Below are 22,921 nucleotides of genomic sequence, written 5' to 3' on the forward strand. Positions count from 1 at the left end.
TACGGAATAGGAGAGAGTGTTGAACTAGTAATCCATAGTTAAACATGAACTAGACAAATAAACAGTTTTTGTTGCTCCTTTGGACTTTCAACAACACATCTACATAATTCAGTATCATAAAAAGAGAGAGAAAAACCTCTATATTAGACAGCAATCCATAACAACAACCTTGCAGGCAAAGGCAGTTTACTGGAACTGTGCGTTCAAAGCGCTTCTTTTACTCCACCAAGTCATGTTAAAATGTTCAATGTAACTGCCTGTATTTTAGCAAACACAAAATAGTTTCTGCTGTTTCTACAGCTGCCATATTGTGCTCAACATTAACACACTGTAGTTCACATTTCAGGTGAATCATTTTACGTAACACAAGTTGGATTGTCGTGGCCTCTTTTGTCCGTTTCAGCAGTGCATGATTTGTATAACCCTGCCTTAACTAAAAGGTGTCACAACCACTTTTACTATCTAACACACAAACTATGGTCAAATGTTTAACAAATAAGACAAATAGTTATATAGTGGAACAACAACAGTTAACAAATACTCTAACGCCATAATTAATTTCACAGAGGAAAAAAGAAGTGTCGCCCAACGTGGGGCTCGAACCCACGACCCTGAGATTAAGAGTCTCATGCTCTACCGACTGAGCTAGCCGGGCTAATAGTAGCATTTTTCAGTATCGTTTATAGCTGCAAAAAAAAGCTGAATGGCATGAATAACATTGTTTTCTAATTATGTCTCACTCTGCCCTCTACTGGCCAAACACAAAATGTTAAGTAAGAATCGAGTCAGATGGATGTGACTGCAAATCGTTGATAGTGATAGCGTGTTTAAGGCAAACTTATTTTATTTTACCCCAGAGATAAACGCCCGTCCATCCACAAGAAAAAGAAGAAAAATAATAATAGTGATCGAGGGTAAATAACTAGGGGTTATTTACTTAGGTTTACCTTTCACAGGACAGAGGTGATGAGACGGCTCAAAGGTTTAACTTCCGGCCACTAGACAGATAGATAGATCTTTCAGACCAGCCTTTTCAAGCCACAAATAGGTCTTCTCAGTATTAACTTCTTCCTCAATAGGTTGGTGGAACGTGCCATGCAGGAGCTTATCCTCCCTATGGTTCCTCTACTTCCTTCACACATTCTCTGAGTTTCAGCTGCCTGAGGCATTTACTCAGCAGTTAATTCCTGGGGGCCATCTTACTGATGTATTCCTGGATCTTTGTTGTTTCATCCTGCATACTGACACAGATGCCCTCTAGTCTCCTGCCTCCCTCCATATGTATATACACCACAAAGAGCTGCCCTTTGTGGCACGATGAAAAATAGATAAATGTATATAGATATATTTATATCTCATCTTACCACAAAGGGCATCATCAGCCTTTACCATGTTTACGAACAACGCACAGCTTTTCTGAAACTTTCAAGAGACACTGAATGTTCTTCGGTCATCACAGTTCAAAGCCTTCGCGTTTTGCATGCAAATGGTATTTCAGTGTTGACTAGTCTCTGTATCGTCCTTTTAAAATAGTGAACTTCACAGCACTTGAATATGTAAAACGAACAGCGGGCTCAGTGGGACCTGCCTTTTTTTTCTTCTGTGTGTTAAATATAGTCATTTTCTTAACATTTATAAGGAAAAAAACTAAATTTGGCTATCAGTTTGCTACTCATCCCCAGAAGCATGGTGCTCCTCTGGAGTCCGACCACCGGTTGTGTAAAGGGGCGCTTACGTGAAGTACGTGAAGTACGTGAAGTCCGTGAAGGCACCACAGTCATGGGTTCTCCTTCTACGTCAATGACACTGGGCGGTTCATGAATGGGGTTCTGAAGTGGGAGGACCCGTCATCTGACTTTACCAGGCAGGGGGGGGGGAGTGGGTGTTGTGCTGTGTTGTTCTGCTTGGTGCGACGCATCTTCATGACTGTTTTCAAACACACGAGCAGCGGTTCAGCGTGTGTACGGACTACGGCGGAGGGATCGGCACCCGACGGGTGAGGCGCACAGGCCAGCAGCAGCGTGGGGGGTGAAGCTGTAGCTCCAACCCAGCCTCTCTCAGTGACGGGCAGCCCGGAGCCAGAGGCGGCGGAGTCGCGTCGATGAGCCATGGGTTTCCGCAAGAAGAACAAGAGCCCGCCGGTGCTGAGCCACGAGTTTGTGATCCAGAATCATGCCGACATGGTCTCGTGCCTGGCCATGATTATCCTCCTCGGCTTGATGTTCGAGGTACTGTATGAGTGGACAGGGAAAAGCGCAGGAGCTGCGCTTAGCCGAGAGATGTTAGCTGCGGCTAACTACCGTTAGCTCACATGACAGCAGCACTCCCGGCAGGGCGCTAGCGTGTCTTCTTCCCTTCTCATGTGTCTCTGATTGCTAAAGAAGATGGTGAGGAGGCCCACTGGCCCAGCCAACAGGTCATCTCACCAGTGGGCTAATCCACCTCCTCCCCCAATAACCTTGATTAAAACAACATTGTCAGGGTGTATGTACACCTGCAAGGCTTGCACATCAGATAGAGCTGACTTGTAGCTACGTTTGAATGAAACAAGATAGCTTTCCTCCCACTAACCTGTCCCCACCCAAACCTGGCCTCCAGACTTCCCAGATCCCCTTTCCAATAAGTCTAGACATAGACGTAATATTGCTGGATGCAGAACGATGAGAGCCCTGTGACTTGGGGATAGAGTGAAGCCCACGACACACACTGCTCTCCCACCACAGTAACTAACTGCAGTGTATGGGGAGAAGTTCCTCTTGCTTTGCTGGGGGCCCCTGAGAGCCCCTCACTCATACAGGCATGCATGAGATGATTGAACTAATTGCCACGAGCAGAGTAATCATGGATGAAATGTGCGCGTCAGTTTAGTCACACAAAGACGTGGTTTCCTTTGTTTTGAACCAGCACTTTGATCTGGTCGCTTTATCTTCACTCCAGGTCACGGCAAAGTTCGCCATCATGTTCATCACAGTCCAGTACAACATGACTCAAGTTCTTGGTGAGCTGGAATCAGTTGGGCCAGTACTGGCCGTTGTTGTTTTGATTTTAAATTTTTTTTTTTTTTTCCTACAGTTTAAATCAAAGTCTAACCTTGTGTCTCTGTGTTATTTTTGTTTGTTTGTTGGTCATTTTTGCAGATGAGAAAAGCGAGCCGGTGAACCTTTACCAGTATGGCCCCAAAGATGTGGCAACTGTGTTTTTCTACCTGCTCATAGCGGTCATCCTTCATGCCTTGATACAAGAATATATTCTTGATGTGAGTAAGTCGGCGCTGAAGCCACTTGCGTTTCGTCTCTCTTTGTTTCCTCTTTTCTTGAATGGCGGGTGAATCACAGCGGCTGACACAGCCTGCGCTCTCTCGACAGCGACACCGGTGCATTTCAAAGGGATTTCAAATTGTCTCGGGCTTGGTTAACACACGTGTCTACTTGCTGTTCGTTTTTAGAGTGCAGCTTGAAAGCGATCCAATTGCACGCGTCCCTGTGTGAGAGCTGGAGCGCGGTGACTCAGACGATGCCTCTCCCGCTATTGAGAGAAAGAGTATAGACTCTCTTTTTTTTTAAAAAAAATGTATGCCAAAAATAGACGGCATGGAACGGCACACGTGGATTTACCTTTCGAGGTTCCTTGTCATTAGGAGCATAGTTTTCCATGGTTGTCGTACAACAACAGTTAGGTGACCCAGCTTTTGCTCACAGGAAAGTCCGTCCTCCTCTCACTGGCTTTTATCAGACGCCTCTCATTGCAATCAAAGTATGAAAGGGCCAACTAATAGCTCACTGGATGCAAATTCTCCATTTGCACAGGTTTGCGTGGCTGCACGTTGTTCCCTGTTTCGGACATCGCCGTGCACCCAAAAATTGAGTGCAGTGCAGTGCCCAGTCCGTTTAGAGGAGAGAGCTGTCGCATGGATTAAAGCCCGTTTGCAGAGTCTCAGTCTGCCCTCTTGGTGGAAAGCATGAGTTGGTCTCTAAGATAAGGAGGACAACACCTTTTTTTGCTTGTTCCTGCCGGACAGATTTGAGCAACGCGAACATATACTGTGAAATGAAACCAGTTCAAATATGCCATTTTTCAGTTTTTTAAGAAAGAGCTGTAACTGCTAGAAGGACAAGTTAAAGTGGGTAGTTTTCAGGGGGGAAAATGATGAAAAACTGACTTGTTTTTATGCAGATTCTGATCCCGCTCATCATACCACAAGTGCATTAATAAACTTCTCAAATTGTTCTGCGTAAACTGAAGTTAGTTTTTAACCCAGAAGTGGCTGTATTATCATACTGTAAGCACCCCGGAGAAGTGGAGCCAGTGCAGATATTAACCAGCTATATGTCACCCGTACATTAACAGTCACAATCAGTGAGCCGACTGTTATTTCGCGTCCTTCACTTCAGCCGTTTACGTTGCATTAATATGTTGACCTTGTGTAATTATTCTTAATTTCAGAAGATGAATAGGAGGTTGCACCTGTCAAAAACCAAACACAGCAAGTTTAATGAGTCCGGACAGCTTGCAGCGTTCTACCTGTTCTCCTTCATCTGGGGCTGCAGCATCCTAACGGCGGTAGGAGGCTCAGGACTCAAACGCACCGTCTCAACGGTCTCAGATGGCACCAGGCTTCATCTTATGCAGTGTCTCTTTGTCTCTGACAGGAGGACTTTGCGACAAATCCCACTTTCTTATGGGAGGGTTACCCACACACTCATATGGTGTAAGTTGCAGTGAACACATCGGCTCATCAGTTCATTCCATTTTCATTCACGTTCATTTTAAAATGATAAATAACCTGCATGTCTTCCATCAAAGTCATCTTAATGTCATGGACTGACTTTAGCATGATGTGTTTCTGCAGTTTGGTGTATTTTAAGCAATGGTCACAGAACAGCTTGCAAATCACATTCCTGTGCAAATTGCCAAAGTAATGTAACTTGATTCGGTGTGTTTTCTGACCCCCTTGTCCTCGTGTCTGCTGCACAACCTGTCCTCTGTCCAGTTTCCAGGTCAAGTTCTTCTATATTTGCCAAATTGCCTATTGGCTCCACGCACTTCCTGAGTTGTACTTTCAAAAAGTACGCAAGGTAAGGCAACACTTGTGGAAAATGCCTATGTTAGCAGAGCACTGACAGTGGTGGAATTAGTTGGGGCTTGTTGAATTTTAAGGGTTCCATTTCAGGAGAAAGAAAAACGTCAAACGTACTTTGTCAGTTATGTAGCACTGCCTTAAAAGTGTGTGAACCCTTGAGAATCTTCTTTATCTCTATAACTGTTGCCTGAAATGTCCCATGGTACCTTAAACAAATTGGATTGAAATATTCGTTGTTTTTATTTGGATAAATAATCCAACGCTGCTCATCTGTAGGTGAAATTCAAGGATTGAGGTGGTTAAGGTGTCACAGTTGTAAGGTGAAAGTCAGGAGAACACTGAGCAACATGGCTGCCCTCGTGTCTGCCGTTTGTTGAAGACCAAGCACACAAGTCAGGAGGTTTATCTCGAGGACAGATGCGACAAAACTGGAACCTTTCGCCTTAGATTGGGTATTAACTTTAATGTGAAAGAAAAACACTGCAACTGTGTAACTCGGTGGTGGCAGTGTCATGATCTGGGCCCGTTTCTTGCAATATATCAATATTAACCTATTTAGACCCGACTCTGAATGGCACCTGATGGCACACTTTGTGATCACAGTAGCCTGAACAAAGTCCGAATTAGAGAAAGAATCAATAGACTTTAGGTGTGTGAAGTATCTGGATGTTGGTTCTATTATGTGCACCTGTATACGCCTTAATTGCAGTATTGCGTCATATTGGCATTTTAGCAGCGTTTTGTGACACAGGCTGAAGATGCCAGCTGTTTTATGCCCTGCAAAACAGGATGGTTGAGGTGTGAGAAAAAAACGCTGTTAAGTCTAAAACAAAATATGAAAGGAGGATCTAATCTGCAGTTCGTGTAAACAAGGTAAATACTTTATTTTTTCTTAACGGGAATAAAGTCAATATTCAGAATATTGCTTCGCATATAAACTCAAACACCAGTGGAACAATAAATCCTGAATCACAGCAACTGCTTCTAAAGAAATGATCAGAGCGAGACAACAACCCTACTCTCATAAGCTGTCTTTATTTTTTCTTTATCAGAGAATGGTTAAAGAAGAGTTAGGTTAAATGTCTGGAACGCCTCCCCTTGGAACGCCTTAATCTAATTTAAATTTGTTCCGTGTCTCAGAATGAGCTTAAATTCCTCCTGACTGATTTTCAGGCCTGATTAAGAGTGTTTAACAGGACTATCTCCATGTTAAAGCGGATTGTTTATGCAGAAATGTCAAACATTCTGAAGAGTTCACGCACTTTCAAATCTTCCCAACAAACTGCGCTGTCTGTGGTTACTAATGTCACGAATGCAATCTCACCTCCTTTGCTTTATGTCTACAGGAAGACATCCCCCGCCAGCTTTATTACATCTGCCTTTACGTTGTCCACATCACTGGTGCCTATGTCTTAAAGTGAGTCAAATACTTTATTTCTGGCCTTAGGATAAAATAAAAGAACCTTCGAGAGAGCTATAATTCAGGCATATGTTTTATAAAGCCCTTGTGTTTCTGACAGGTACCAAATTGAATTATTTAAACTTTTTTCTGCAGGTATCATGTGAAATGATGCAGTTATCTCCTACTCCTAATTGACCCTGATCTCATACACACTGTTTTGTAGCTTTTGGAGTGATTTTTATTCCTTTTTTTTTTCCTTTTGTTGGGTGAAAGTCTAAAAGCTGCTGCTGCATCCACCTGTTTGCTTTTTCTTTGCCTAATCTGTCTTAGACTGAGGGGGTCTCGACCCTTTGCTCATCTGCTATCCTCAAAACTGTTGATCTAGGATAGAGATGTAGTGAACAGGCGCGTTCTCAAAGAGGCACATATCGCAGGCGATCGTGTCGAGTTGCTCTCCTCTCCTGTAGTTGGCTTTTTCCTCCCACCGTTTAACTCTCCGCCGGTGTCCCTGCTGTGTGTGTGTTCAGCCTCCACCGACTGGGCCTGGTGTTGCTGGTCCCTCACTACCTGGTGGAGCTCCTCTTCCACGCTTCACGCCTCTTCTACTTCAGTGACGAGAACAAGCAAAAAGGGTATCGCCGGGTCTTCTTTGGGTTTTTTTTCCTACTCATTTCTCCCTTCTGCGTTTAGTTTCTGGTGACCGTTGTTTTTCTTTCCAGATTCACGCTGTGGGCGTTACTGTTTGTCATCGCCCGCCTCCTCACCCTCACGCTCTCTGTGCTGACATTTGGCTTTGGCCTGCCCCGCACAGAAAACCATGGCTTTTCCTTAGCAGACGGCAACTTCAATGTGCTGACCGTAAGGTAGGCCCCCAAGAAACGCCTCTCAAACTTAATAAAACTGCAGTGAACTTCATAATTAACCCCCCCCCTTCACTTAGGATGACCTGTCTGGCAGCTATCTGCCTGACGCAGGCCTGGATGATGTGGAAGTTCATTAATTTCCAGTTGAAAAAGTGGCGAGAGCACAGCCTGAATCAAGCATCAAAGAAGAAGACAGTCAGCCCAAAGAGCAAGCCTCATAAAAGGGAACCTACAAGAGGTGAGTCCGCACACGTGACGTTTACGGTTCTGTGGTTCAGCGTTGCTCACTTGTTGAGCATGCCTCTCTGAAAAGGCTTTAACGGGGAATGTTTCAATGAATTTGTCTTGTCAGGAGGTGCTGCCAATGGAGTGGTCAAGTCTGAGGATAAAACGTCACCGCGAGCAAGGAAAGCCAAAGCTTCATAAAAGAGTTGGGGGTGGGGGTGGGGTGGGGGGGGTTAAGACAATGTGACATTATTTTTTTTGTCTACTGCTCCCCTAAACAGAAGTTTAAGCGCACTAAGAAAGCTTGCGTAGCTGTCCCTTTGGGGTTGAACCCCCCCCCCTCTGAAAAACAGTTCCGTCTTACTGCCTGCTCGACGTGTTCATTTCTTCATTTGGGTTCGCCGCAGATGGGACGTTGGCAGGCCAGTGCTGCTTTTGATGCTTTAACGGGATGAATTTAGCTCTTCAAAGTGTCCTTTTGTGTAAAACTACGATCACTCGTCGGGTACTTTAAGCTGAGTTGCTCCTCTGTAATTCACCGCGGATTCTGTTCGCTTCACAGTACCTTTAAAAAGCCAGTTTTGACTTCAGGGCAACTTCTTATGGGAGCGTTAATGTAGAGATGAACTAAGCAGGGTGTCCTTCTAAAGTTTGGGCCTTAAATGATATTCTGCTTTCTTCAGGAAAAGATACAAAACGACTCACTCTTGGGGAATGTTTCTGTTCTTTTAGGTATTTGGAGGAGCTGCAGCCTGAACAGTGGCGCTTGTGTTTAACCATTTCCCGCCATTATTTCACAGCATTTGCCATTGAAATCCAGTATCTTACAGGATTGAGGCACTTCTTCTGTCTTAGGTTGCTTATTTTAAAATTGAAAACATTTTATTTTTATCTCTAACCTGGTAGTCGGCCTGTTAAAGAGACTCGTCCAGGGAAGGAGACCCACCAAGAGGAAGCTACATATAATCTGTGATGCTGCGCTGTTTGCATACAGTTCAGTCTTTATGATGGCATGATTGAAACTTTTAGCCAGTTTTAGGCGGGCGAGCACATTACGGAGGCCGCATTTCCGTCTTTTGTGGAGTAGTGCATGATGGTTTAAAGGTGTTCCTGTGCGTGTGTGGAGCTCTCTCACACGCCACCACAAACACACACAAAAGCATTCAGTGGCCTTTTTACAACTGCTGCAAGAGGTTTCACTTATTTATTTTTTGTCATAAAATACAGATAGTTATTATTTTCTATGCTTTGAAAAGCTATAACCAGCGGTACATAGCAACAGCATTTAGTTAATCCAAACAATACAATCTTTCTTCAAGTGTCCTTACAATGTTGGTGGTTTGTATCACTCGTTGTGCTCGTGTTGTGTTCTGTTCGCCTTCTCTCTTTGCTTTTTGTAATTCTTGGGTATCGGTGGGTGGGGGCAAGCTTTTCACCACTTGCACCATCAGTTCCATTCCCCCGGTTGTTTGTGAGTGATTGAGGGCACTTATTTATGCGTGTAGAATATTGTTTAGCTGACTGTGTACGTGTGTGAAATAACTTGGCCTGAATGACGGTGACGCGATGTTTTTTGCTCGTCTTGTTTAAGAGAAAAAGAAGAAGAAAAAAAAATCGCCTGTGCGTAGAGCATGAAAAGTGACAATCTGTTCATTGAATCCTGCCCTGTGGTTTTGTTTTACAATCGCATACTTTTTTTGTTTTCGTTGTCATCGTTCTTCAGGCCCGTCTCGGTTGTCATGACGCCGGACGTGTGTAAAACACTGACTTGTGACTAGGTGTGCGTCCTATGGGTTATCATTTTCTAGATTCTTCCGTATTCAATGTCCCTGCTCCTCATATGTTCTGCCCTGCGCCAGAGAGACTCCGTCTGCCGAATGTGGCAATGTTCTGTCCTCCCTGCTGCACCTTTTCAGTGATCTTGACATTGCCGTGGCGCATACACACTTCCTTCCTCCAGCTCTACTACAGCGCCCCTGTGCACGAGACGCCCTGGGCGGATAAAGACTGTGTGCAGTCGAGGTGCGGGGTCTTGGTCCAGAGTAGGGAGGAAGATGAGGTCTTTTTTTTTTTTTTTTCTTTCTCCGTTTAGTGCTTCTTCTTGGAAATGAATTTGGGTAGTCTCAAGGCGTGTGTTTGTGTATGGCATTGTCATAGGAGGAAAGGCCGAGCAGAGGGCTAAGGTACCAGCCTCTCGTTAAACTGTCTCAGAAGTAAAAGAAAAAAACTGACTTAACCCTACATTGTACTAAAAAATGTGTCAGATTTTTAAGCTATTTTTATAGAGGGAAAACTGTTGAAATTCACTGTTGTTCAGTATACACTTGTGAATATTTGTTTTGCATCCATGTTATGAATTGGTTGTTTTTTAACACACGCATATATATATACACTATGCACACACACACACACACACACACACACATATATATATATGTGTGTACACACACACAAAGAATGAAGCTTGCTGAACTGTTAGTGTGTCTATACGTTGTGGTATGACTGTATATTTTCTTAGCTTAATGGTTTATGTAACTTCATGGCCTTATTAGAGCAAAGTGAACTCAGTTGTATAACAGTGCTCAGTTAACACAATGCTGCAGATGTACAGTGCAGCTTTCACAACTACACGTTTCACAACATCAGTTTTAAAAGAATCTGATCAGATGAGTGACTGGTCAGTGCGGTAGTCTTCTTTTCTTTGTCCAGCAGGAGACGGGCCTGGATGTTAAGCCAACAAAGTTGATTTTTCTTCTTTTTTTTTTTTTTTCCGGGTGAGAACATCTGTAGGCTTTTCTATTCTAGCTCATCAGATGTCGCACTGTGCAACAGTCGGGCTCTGAAACACGAGCCACACGGCAGCGCAAGGCCCCGCCGCTTTGAGACACAATAGCCTGTATAATCCCACAGGAATGCACTCCCCCCCCCCCCCCTCCTTTGTATGTATTCTGCACCGTAACACTGCTCACTTTGGTCCGTTTTTGCGTCGATCCTATTCAGTGAAATACAAATTGGAGTTGCTCGATTAAAAATGTGTCATTTTGTCATTTTTGGAAACTGAAACAAACAAAAAAAAAAAAACTGCAATGAATTTAATATACGTGCAACCTGTAGGTGGCAACAGTCGTTAAGCATTAGAACATGAGATTACCTTTAAAAAAGAAGACCTGCATAGAAGAGACACACAATGTTTATTGTGTTCTATGGATTAAATTTGCATTGTTCTTGATTTGTTTTTATTTTTGCAGCTTGTTTATAGATGTAACAATATTTTTCCTTTTTCAAATATGTCACCTGATCTGCTCTGAAGATATATATTTATGCAGATTCTTTTGATCATTTTCCTTTGTCACAATGTTTTTTTTATGTATTGAATAAAGCTTTTGTTCACTACCCAAAACTTGTCAGACCTGCTATTATTATATTATATTACTTTTTTTTTTTTTTGACATACTGTCCACATGCAGAATTGTAGAACTGTCTCCATGGAAACTCCATGAAAAGGACATACAAACGCACTGCCGTCTGAAAGTGCACAGTAAATTGGGATAGCAGTGGATAATTATCCACTTTTGAGTCGAGCTGGTGAAGAAAGTCCCACATAAAGTCAAGATAATCTCAAGATACTACCTTTTAGAGCTTCCTCAACTCACCTACTGTTTCTTACACATTTCCACCCATTTCACTTAAAGATGTTGATTAGAAGTCTTTTTGTTTGAGCTGGTGTAATGAGCAAATATTGGTCAAGCTGTACTTCAAGACTATATACCACCAGGGGGCAGCGCAGAGCCTTTTGCCTGAGGGACAGAGTAGGTCTGTAGGGGCATAGCTGCATGCAGACCTGCATTAATAAATCAGTAGCCGGTAGGAGAAAGACAGAGACATTGTTTTATCTCAAAATATGTTGCACAGCGCTCTCGAAACACTGCAGTGGTTAAAAAATGATCCCAATGATGGCTTAAAGCATGTCTCCATTCAAATATAATCCTATATTTTCGGTAGGAGGTCACCGAAAACATGGTGAAGAATAAGGAAAACACAAATATGAGACACCTGCAGCTCACGGCTAATGTGTTCTTTCAGACTAATGGCTTTTCTTCGCGCAGTCAGACAGCTTGATGGATCAGTGGCAACGAGAGAGGCAGGCTGGAGCTCTGCAGGGTTACCATGAGGACAGGAGTTCACTCGCATGCTCTCCATCAAGCACATACGCACACTGATGGCGGTATCCCCAACCCAAACAGACACGACATGAACCTTCTTGCAGCGTGCCCCACAAGAGAACTTGCAGAAAAAGTTCAAAAGAAAAGGACTAGGTAATGCAAGGGAATAATCACTTTTTTCATTTCCCTTCTTTCATCCAATGAGGATAAATCTCTTGCTGAATCGTCACTATTAAGTGTAATTTCCATATAAATTAGCTTCATTAAAACGGGAGTACTTTCTTGTTTAACGAAGCTCATTTGAAATTCTATATTTAATAAGACATGTAATCCCAGACTTGCAGACTAATAGCCAACAATTAGCAGGACAGGAGCATGTGTGTGTGCACGTGTGTGTAATCTCTTGGAAGTATTGTAGCCTCTCAGTGTTAGTCACATTGATTGTCTAAAATAAGCAAAATGGCTAGCAGCTGCTCTCCCAGTCTCCCAGTTGCTCGCAATGATCCATGAAGATTGGTGGAAATGTAAGATGTTCGTGACCTCACGGTTATTTGTGGGTGAGCAGACGAGAAGGGAGTGTGTGAGGTGAGCAACAGAGCAGGTGCAGAGCGCTGCAGGAGAAAGAGGTAGAAGAGGTGGAAACATCTGGAGAGATCTGAGGGGCATGAGCAAAAAGCAGAAGAGAGAAAAAGAAACATTTTAAAAGGGAGAGGGAAGAGAAACAGACAACAATGCTGAGAACAAAATACAGAGGTGGGTGTGTGTATGAAAACAGGAGAGCAGTTGCCACATCATTGTCCGTCAGAGCCTGCAAATGCTAATTAGAACCAAGTCCTAACTGGAACAGACAAGGGGAGGAAAGGTGAAATGAAGAGGCGGTAAACAGCAGTAAGATAAATGAGCAAATGAAAATACAGGAAAATAAATTTTAGTCTGCATCACTCCAGTCGCCACCTTTGTACCGTTTGGATTGTGCATGCTTATGTTGGTGTGTGTCCTTGCTTTGATCAGGCTAGTCCGTTAAAGGGAAAAGATTTAGCAATAACTAGGCACAAAAAAAACCAAAAGGCTTCTTGAGGGAACTGATGTAAATGCAGAAAACAGAACAGTTGCAGACATAAATATTAAAACACTCTAGGTATAAACAGTGCTGCATGTGTAAGGAAGTTCATTACAGACGAACTGATTAAAAACCGCACAAAACTAATTTAAATGTAAATCTGTCTTCACGTCAGGATTTGAGAAAAGCCAAGAACACATTAATAAGCATAGAATCAATTAGGTATTTTTCTTCAAAAAGAATTCTTTTATCCATTAAAATGGCTTAGATGCTCTTCTATATCTACTGTCTTTGGTGTGAGTGGCTCTATGAATACTCTAAAGTGGTCCAAACCTCAATAAATACTACGCCTGCAGCTTGAGCCCACCTGCTCCCTGTTGACTACAGTGAACAAATCAAACACAGCAGAATTCAAGGTTGTTGTCACTAACCTTTTTAGTGCATGGGCATGGACTACCAATGCAGAATACAGCAGTGAGAGTTTGATTTAGGTAAGCACCTTGGAACAACTGCAGATGGCACTGTGAGGATCGTGTTCTTTGATTTCCCCAGTGCGTGCAACATCATCCAGCCAGCACTACTAAATAGAAAACTCAAGAGAACACAGGTGGATGCCTCAACAATCATGAATTTTTGACTACTTCACAAATAGACCACAGTTTATGAGACTCCAGGGTTGTATGTCTAAGAAGCTGAGCGGCATATGAGCACAACAGCAGACTGTACTCTCCCTATTTCTCACTCTGTACGCTTCGGACTTCGAATACAACTTGGGAGTCCTGTCATCTGCAGAAATACTTGCTTTGCAATTACTTGTGTCAGCGGTGGACGGGAGGCCGAGTACAGGGAACTGGTGAACTGCTTTGTGTGTGGGAACAATCGCCTAAGGACAAAGGAGGCAACTGTTGCTTTTAGGAGGACCGGGAATATCTCCATCTTGGGAGAAGAGGTGGTGGAGTGCATATTCTCAAGTATTTACCAAGATAACACATTAAACTGGAAATGCAACACTGACACTGAGAAGACTTCTTGAGGAAACTTAGGTAGTTCAACAATTGCAGCAAAATGCTGCATATCTTCCATAAATCTGTGACGGGGAGTGCAATTTTATTTGCAGCCATCTCTTAGAGCAGCAGCAGAGCCAGAGAAAGAAAAATAATGTTACATAAAGTAAGTTGCTCATAATGAACAACACTGCACATCCTCTATACAATTTGGTGATTAAGCAACTGAGTGCTTCAGTCAGAGGCTTCTTCAGCTCTGCTGCTATAAGAGAATGTGCAGTTAATTCCTGCTTACAAAATAACCTTTCATAATTGACCCTTAGTAATGACAATTTCTTATGAATTCTTATTGATATTCTGCTGTAACAATATGATTTCCCTTTGAGGAACTGATGAATAATCAATTATCATTAAATTACCTCTCTTGCCCCCGCTTTCCAGTTTCTGTCTTCAACTGTCTTGATCATAATAAATAACAGCTTGAAAAGCAAACAAAAAATATTTTCAAAATTATAACATATGTAAATCTATGCCGTATGGCTCTACACAGTGTCAGCAACACAACAGTAATCAACTTGACTACATATGTTAGCAAACGGCTAATATTGTATCGCTAATGTTAGACAAACTGTGCTCACAATAATCAAGTCCCACACATACCTGCCTCCATTTAGGTTTCACAGTGCAATTCTAAAAAGTTTTTGTCATGTCTTTCTGAACTTTGACAGATGTTACATGGTAATATTTTTCTCTTAGTGTGATTGAAGGCATGGCTGATTCTCTCCAGGTACCCTGCTTTCCTCCCACAGTTAAAAAGTATGTATGTTAGGATAATTGGAACTTCTAAATTGACCGTAGGTATGAATTGTTTCTGTGTTGGCCCTCTGATGGACTGGCAACCAGGCCGGGGTATACGCTGCTCTGTGGCAGCTGGGATAGGCTCCAACCCTCCCACAACCCTGAATATTAGAAGCTGGGTACAGAAAATTAAATTAACCATTAAATCATTCTGAAATGCTAACTTAGCTACTTACAGATGCTAAATTAAGCATTAATTGATCTGAAAATGTGTTTATGTCTCAAAGCATTTAAACAGAATGTCACTCTCTCTTATAGTTATATATGTATAGTTGCTTTACAATAAAACCCAACCACCCTACAAATCAACAATTAGTTTTTGAGAGAGTTACAGTATTTTGGTTTGTCCTCGCTGCCTGTGGCTGTTTGCACGACCACCGCACACGATACTGTGTGGCTCGAGAGAGATTTTAGAGCTATTGAAGATGTCATGCACTGAGTCAGTGTGCATGTGTAGCCTCTGCCAGCAGCGTTCACATTGAGCAAGATAGAAATCAACAAAAGTACAGAGGCAATATGAATATTATTTATGTATGCCCTCTACTCTCTGAGGAATGTTTACAAGGTTTTTATATCTGCATGCAGATGTGCAGCTATGAGCTGTTTATCTAGAATATGAGTAGCAACAAGTCAGCGTGTGTGTTGGTGCACAAACACATGGCTGGGTCGATAAATGTGAGAGCTGACAGTACTAGCAGGGTCACATTTATTTGCACTGTCTCGTCAATCCCTTTGTAGCCTTGACGGCCGGTTTCTGCACTGAGATGGTGAACAGTCCCAGGCGCCATCTTCCTTTACGTAATTATTACATTTCCTTTGAGGGTTTTGTTTTTCAGAACGGCAACATTATCGTCCCCTAAGGCTCTCAAGCCAGTGATTTAACAACTGCTCCCATTTTAGCTTTATCTGTTCAATCATGTTGCATTGATTTTGCATCGTATGATGCTGAGGTAGATTTCACCAACAGAAATGGAGGCAGAGAGTACTGCCTATATTGGATGTGACCATGCAGGGTTTTGACACTGTATTTACATAAAACAGCTCCACTTTCATCATTCCTCTTGTGGACATATCTTCTTATCTATTTTTCTGACGGCGACGTAGTAAATTTCTTCCTTTTTAAATTATTTTATACATTATACAACCATATATTTCCGAACCCTCTCGTGCCTTTCATTCATCTTAAGTCAATCTTAATGTGGAGTGCAAAGCCTGGAGCTTCCTGTCGGTCTGTGTTCTTGTTCTATGCAAAGTGTTGCTACTTCATCAGCACAGTAGAAGCACGAGTGGTGATATGTTTTTTACAGCTGTCATCTTTGATCATCCTAGGACCATTCTTACTCTGAGCCTAGCTTTTACTGTTTATAGAAAGTGGGCTGTTGCTGATAATTGTAACATGTAATTATGAATTGTTCAATCAATACTTTTCTTAATTAACCGTTCACCTGATAAATAACGTGGGAAAAAAAAAGTTTGCGAAAAAAATGCAAAAATGCTCCTAAAATAAAATAAAAACAAAAACATGTTTAAAAAAATACAGCTCTCCACATTTAGTTGCACAATTGACCGTTCAGTTCAGTTCCACATACAAATGTAACAGTTTTTAGGGGGGTATTTTTTTGCATATAGGTTCTAAATATAACAACGTCTCATGTATGTCTGTGCATGTGTGTGCTTGTGTGTTCGTGTGCACACACACAAACGCTCGTGTGTTTGTGTGTGTGCACATGTGTTAGGAGATGTTCCACTATCCTCCTGAAGGCTCATTGCTACCTGTTCGGAATTTTAAACAGCTTCCCTGTTCCTCTTACCTTCCCACAACCGACTCTGCAGTTGCCTAAATTATCACTGAGGAAATGTCCCCATATACAATTGGATTATGATTACAATGAATTGAATTCCAATTGGCTTGAATTGGACTATATTACTTAAGTGCCTTGAGATGACAATTGTTGTAATCTGGCGCTATATAAATAAAAATTGAATTAGAATGCTTGCAAGTAAATACGGAATTACTATTTTCTATCCTTGCCTCTAATGGACTGACATCAGGTAGTAAAGTGCTTCTTGTGTCCTGGAATGTCCAGTTAGACTGTGGAATCACAGTTGGTTCAGTGTAGAGGTATAACTACTGCTGAGGCGACCCTGCATCCGTGCATACATATGCATATTCTTCCTGAAACCATTCATTTTTTTCCATTTCAGTTTCGTGTTTGAGTTTAGAGAACGATCAATATTAAGTAGCACGGGTGTGTAAATACCAAAACCTGAAGCTTCTCTGTCAGAGACTCACCAGGGGCCTCATGTACAAAGCGTGGATTTCCTACTGAAACATGGCATATGCTAAAACCCAAATGCCCTCCTACCCACAAAAATATCTGGATGTATGAATCTGTGTGTACGCATGAATCCAAGCACATTTCCTTTGTACATCCCAATCAACGTGGAATTGAGCGCACATGTCAGAGTATCCGACTCCTCCCTGTCCATGCCTCAAATATGCAAATCATATTTAAATGAGCCCTGCACCTGCGATTCCCCTCTTTGCATGATCAGAAAATAAAGAAAAAAGAATGAGTGAGACGGGAAAAAAGAATAATTGAACGGAAAGCAAGATGGAGGTGCTACTTTCTGAAGTGGAGGCACGCAAAAATGTGCTCTTTGGCACGCTGTCCAACGATATAAGCAGCAAACGTAAGAGGAGTGGGTGGGAGAGCGTGTGCAAGGCCTTTAATACTGTGGGGTCTGAGAAGCGCACACAAGCAGAGGTGAAGAAGAAGTTTTCCGACATGAAGCGGAGACTGGCTGCCCACCGCCGAAGTGTGGCCAAAACAGGCAGGGGGGTCAGGAGAAGAGGGGCCCACCCTGTTTGAACAGTGTCGGCACAACTATGGGTGACACTGATTACCCCCAAGGTAAATACCTGTATTTGTGTAACTCACAACAAACATGTTCATACAGTAAACTAGTGCTAGTGCAGAAGTTCGCCGGGGAAAAGGTGAGGCTGATTAAGACATTTCACACTTTACGCACAGGGTTATCAACATTTGCACACAGAGACGATCAGGGGCTTGTTAGAAAGTTCTCAAGCTGCTGTTTAAACAGCAAGAAACTAACTTTAACCACAAACTATTATTGCTGCTGTGAAGACGGGATAGAAATTGGGGGTGCACATGCTCAATGCACGTCATGGGGCAGGAAGGTTTCTAGACATACAGGAGCACAGGCCCCCGGCACCACTACCAACACTGCCTTACTATATACCGAAAATGAGCCTGTACTGGATGTATAAGAACATTTATTCAAATTTGCATGAACCTCAAGAGGTTAACAGAGCTATTAGATATCTAAGCAAATAAAAACAGTTTTGACTTCAGCCATTTAGCCTTTCAATTCCTCCTTCTGTAGCACATCAAACATAATCAACTAAGCCTTTTACAAGAAGCAACATTACTAAAAAACACAGTATGCACAGTATTACAATTTTCAACAGAGATAAAATAATGAACAATATTTCAGTCCAGGTACTGAACATTGTTTAATCTTACTGTAGCACAGTCAATAAATACTTCAATAAGAGGAGATATTGCAAAATAAAAAGTAAAAATCTTAAATTAAGAGTACCTGATATGGTCTGATAAATTAATCCCCTGATTGAGTAGCCTTTTCAACTAGCCTACCCACATTTTACCCATTTATCTTGCTCTAACTTATATAAGTTTACTTTTTAAGCATCAAACTGCACCGTCTGCTCTTCATCTCGGCAAAATGACTTCACTGTGACTGACTTTACCAAGCTGACGCCTTTCAGCCAAGATAGTGAGGTGATGCAGCCTCCTTTGTGACATTAGCCAATTATGGAGCCGTCTCAATACACTGAAAGATCTCTCACAGCTACCACAGAGAAAACAAATCTCTTACCTCCCGCCACTTCATTCTCAGTTCCCTTCGTTGCTTCTCTGTCACTGACTCACCTCTGTAAGAATTTCCTTGTCTATGACCACATGAAGGCAATCCGTCAATGTGTAGTGGTTCACATAGCCCACTACGCTTCGATTGGGGAAATGTGTTGGCTCCTATCAGCTGATAAAAACAACGTGCGGGCCGCAGTATCCTGCCTTCCAACTCTGATTTTGCGCGCTACGCATCACACACGGTCCATTCGCTGAACATGCACAGACGCACCCAATGCGTGCGAATACTACCTTTTCACTTCACTCTTTAGTGGAACTATGCAGCATTGGCAGAAGTAGGTTACCTGGTTGAATTACGGAAAATCGTGCCTATGTTATTCTTCCTTGGCACATCAGCCTTAGTGTAGTCTGAAGGATATATATGGGATTTTTTACAGGGGCACAAGGTCTGTTTACAGGGGCACGTGCCCCGGTGAAAAGTGCCTGGTGACGTGCTTGTCACAGGGAATAATATTAGGACAATTACACAATAAAGTTACTCACCATGAAGCCACACATCGTTCACAGTGCCAGCTTGTAGTCTGTTCCCAACAATGCTGTTACTCAGAATGTATGAATCGTGCGTTGAAACAGGGCACCTTGTCACAGTGTTCGTTAATTGTATTTGTACATCACATATGATCTGCATATTCATCTAATGAAAATGTTCCCTGACATATACAAATTCATCATGTGATGACGCTTTTATAGCAATGTGTGTGCAGTCGATAGCTCAGATTACATTAGGAAAACCAGCTCTCGCTGCAAATTGTGCTTTCTTGTTGGCCTGTTCAACTGCATTGTGGGAATTTGATATACCTGAGATGCGGATAATTCCGTCCCACTCGGCTGGCATGGCTCGGCTCAGGTTCAACTGACACGGTCCCAATCGGTTGGCCTCTGCGTTGCGCTCCAACGCAACGCTTCTCCGCACAGTTCCAGGAGGATTGCCCTCGGAAACCTAAAGCGGCTGATGAGCCAGCCGCCATCATGTGCCAGCAAATCCTCTCTGTCTCTGAAGACAAGTTCTCTTCGAATTGCACCATTTGCAAAGTCTTCCAATACCGCTAAAGCAGCCATTGTTTTTAATGGTATGCATTGCACCACTTTGCGCATACTTTTATATCCACTCATATAATTGCAGAATAATTGTTTATCAGTATAAATTGTTCATGTGTCTCAAATGTACACAAAACTCAGTCTGAGGACTAATTGTTTTCACATTTATTTATTATAACAGTTTTCCAACATCACCTAAGTGTTGCCAAAGAATCAACAGCTGTAGAAAAGTGCTATGCCAGCCATGAAGTTGGCTTGAGTGTCATTTTGCTCTTGATATATCTGATCGTTGGCCTGAAAAAGAGCGTACAACAGTTTTTGAGTGTACGCTCCCTTTGTTCATGAGGCCCCTGATGAATTAAAAGGGCTTCACTCCAAAAAAACAATAGACAAATATCAAATTAGCAACCCTAGCAGATATTCTCAAAGACTCTCAACTGTTTAAAATATATATTTTGATAAAACCATTTGTAAGCAATGGTATACAGAGTTATCTTATCATATATTTACTCTCACCTTGTTATGATTTCATCAAAGGATGCCAAGTGCCCATCTTGAAAGAATGAAACACAAACCCTTATGCAATAGATATGCCTGCTTTGACCTATCTTGTTTTCTACCTTCAGGCAACCAAAAGTTCCCTTCATCTTTGTAACTTTTGCAAAATAATTATTCCAAAGCAAGAGAACACAAACTAGCCGCTCTCTGATGCTCTCAGAAATGGTTATAAATTACACAAATATGTGTCTGTCAGGGCCCAAAAAAGTTTTTTCCACGTACCTGCCAATTTGGTGTAAAGTCAAGTGAAAAAGAAAGTACACCCCTTTTCAGTTGTATGGTTTTACTGATTAGAAATGTGATTCTTTTAGCTTCTCACTCCTGATACTACACAGTTTTTTTTACATCACGGCCCACAGGCCAGCAATCTGGGTACCTCCATCATGGTATTGCTCCTCAACCACCACATCGGAGGCTATGTGCCAGTGCTGTTCCCAGGCTTGTTCTTTGCTTGTTCTTGTTTCAGATACTAGTTTCAATACAAAGACATCTGAGGTTGCGACAGGTTCTGAGTTACAGTATTTGTGTCTGTTAAATAAAGATTTAAATTAAATCACAAATGACAGATGTAGGTTTATGTCGCATTGCAGAAAAATCCCCTCACTTTTTTTTTCAAAGGGTTTGTTGAATAAGATGTACAAGGTGAGCAAAAACTGCATCAGATAAGTGAAATAATTACTACTTTGGCTCTTCACATTAGATGTTTTCACCCTGACCTAACCTCTGCAACCTCGCAGAACACGGCGAACCCAAGCAGCTGATTAAGACTTGAAGGGCTGCCACGAACTCTCTCATCCAACACTGACAGAGAGCGGAGAAGCACCGAATCTAGGCAGCTTCCATAGCTAAGAATCAGAGGCTTAATTTGATCATAAAAAAAATGGCTAAACCTGCTGTCTGCAGCCCGGGTAAAAGACTCCATGAATTAAGCCAGTCGAGTAGCCATGTGATTTGTGTACTCCTGTAGAAACTTAATGGCCTTATCGATCTGCTGAAGCAATGGCATCCACTTATTCAGACATCAGTCACTAATATGTTAATATTTCTCTCAGCTCCTTCACAGTTTGCTGTGACTGCACAGACTTGTCTGTAAACAGAATCTAATGTAATGTTTTCCATTGCATGTGTAAAGGCAGGGTGTACTGCACATGCGCCACACGAGTGAGGACAAAGCTATGTGATCACGGAACAGTTTGGTGGGTACACTGATGTCCACACTGAGTGCAACCTCTGACAACTACAGTCATGTAACACAAACTTTTACACCTGTGTTATAAAAGCAGCTACGCATCCGTGAGCGACAAAAATCTGACCTTTTTCAGCTTCTCATCTCCCTTTTCAAATTTTCTCCTGGTTAGAACTTTCATAACTGCACCTATTGCTTACATTTCATTTTAAAGAGGCTCAAACAACCCAAAATCCGTTGGCTTAGATTCATCCTTGCTTGTGATTTTGTGAAATGCAGAGGTGCATAGATTTGTTACAGCGACCCTTTGTGTGCAATGAGAGGCTTTTTTCTATATGGAATGGGTAAAAGTAACCCCTGAAATGAGATTATTCACATTCCTCCGTCTCTCACTGACTTATATTCACATTTTCTTCTTGCTAGTGAGCCTTATCTGGTCAGTTATGCCTGACCCATCAGTTATAACACTGTTTTTAACACTCATCAAGCACAATTCAACAAATTCTAACTTTCTCAGCTGTACAGCCCCCCCGCCCATCTTTGAGTCAGACTTGTTTTATCTAACTTTCACTCACTCTATTGAACTTCAACACTTCTTCTCTCCCTCAGTCACACACTTCACACCTTCCTCTTCTCTCCTAGTTTACCACTTTGTGTGTCTTTAACACCTATAGGTGTCCATCTTTCTCCTTCTCTTCAGGTAATAGGCACCATCTATCATTATCTGTGATCGTGTCCCTGCGTCCTCTCAAACTGCCTTAAACTAAACTCCACAATCTCATCATCTTGTCTCACTTCTCCCTCTTCTTCCTCTTCATCTTTCATTCCCACTGTTATCAACACAACAGGATCCTGACTCATTGTGTGTGTTGTGGGTGCGTGTGTGAGTGTGCGTGCACATTTGTGTGTGTATCTCTTCATCTATCTATGCTCTTGTCTGCCTGGTATCACCATGGTGACGGATTTTGGTGCTATCTGTCCCTGCCTTGTATGTCTTGGCAGCAGCCAGGGTGCAACAATGACGTGTCCCAGTTCATAGGCCACCCAGCGCCGGCGTCACTGCTCAGCGTTGACCCTGCCAGCTCGCATATGGAGCACGCATATGGGCCTCATCTACAAGAGATAGGTGGCCTGTGGAAGCCACTTTGCCTCCAGCGAAACCAAGCCAGTTCACTAAAGGCCAACTCCAGCAAAAAAGGCTACAGGTTGTCCAATGACATTTCAGCATTTGCCTGCTTACGAGCGGCTGCAGCAGTCTGTAACAAATACAGGGCTCCTGTACATACAACAGGATGTTTACAGTGTACCAAGCAAAATGTCAAGGGTGGTTTTATATTTGGATTTGGTGACATTTGTTACTAATTTACAAAAACCAAAGTAAGAGAGAGAGAGAGAAAAAGAACACCTGATCCGAATTCTCATTTGAATGAGCAACTGGATGATGTGCAACCTATTATATGAAATCAGGTAACTGCTTTATATTGTGTTTGTTCATACTACAGATTGCTCG

General features: G+C 42.3%; 1 protein-coding gene and 1 non-coding gene across 2 annotated transcripts; one reads left to right on the forward strand and one right to left on the reverse strand.

Annotated features, from left to right (window-relative positions):
- Positions 1-582: 582 nt before the first annotated feature.
- Positions 583-655, reverse strand: trnak-cuu (transfer RNA lysine (anticodon CUU)). Its single transcript has one exon. It is a non-coding gene; the product is annotated as a tRNA-Lys (tRNA).
- Positions 656-1,860: 1,205 nt separating this feature from the next.
- On the forward strand, positions 1,861-10,227 carry LOC140272453 (translocating chain-associated membrane protein 1-like 1). Its single transcript, XM_072367911.1, has 11 exons — positions 1,861-2,228; positions 2,938-2,998; positions 3,138-3,256; positions 4,444-4,560; positions 4,650-4,708; positions 4,991-5,075; positions 6,427-6,497; positions 7,010-7,114; positions 7,202-7,345; positions 7,423-7,583; positions 7,698-10,227. The coding sequence occupies exons 1-11, from the start codon at positions 2,109-2,111 to the stop codon at positions 7,769-7,771; spliced, it is 1,116 nt and encodes a 371-aa protein (XP_072224012.1). The 5' UTR covers positions 1,861-2,108; the 3' UTR covers positions 7,772-10,227.
- The last annotated feature ends 12,694 nt before the right edge of the window (positions 10,228-22,921 follow it).

This window comes from Leuresthes tenuis, unplaced genomic scaffold, assembly GCF_036924035.1.
Source record: "Leuresthes tenuis unplaced genomic scaffold, fLeuTen1.0.hap1 SCAF_16, whole genome shotgun sequence".
Classification (NCBI taxonomy): domain Eukaryota; kingdom Metazoa; phylum Chordata; class Actinopteri; order Atheriniformes; family Atherinopsidae; genus Leuresthes; species Leuresthes tenuis.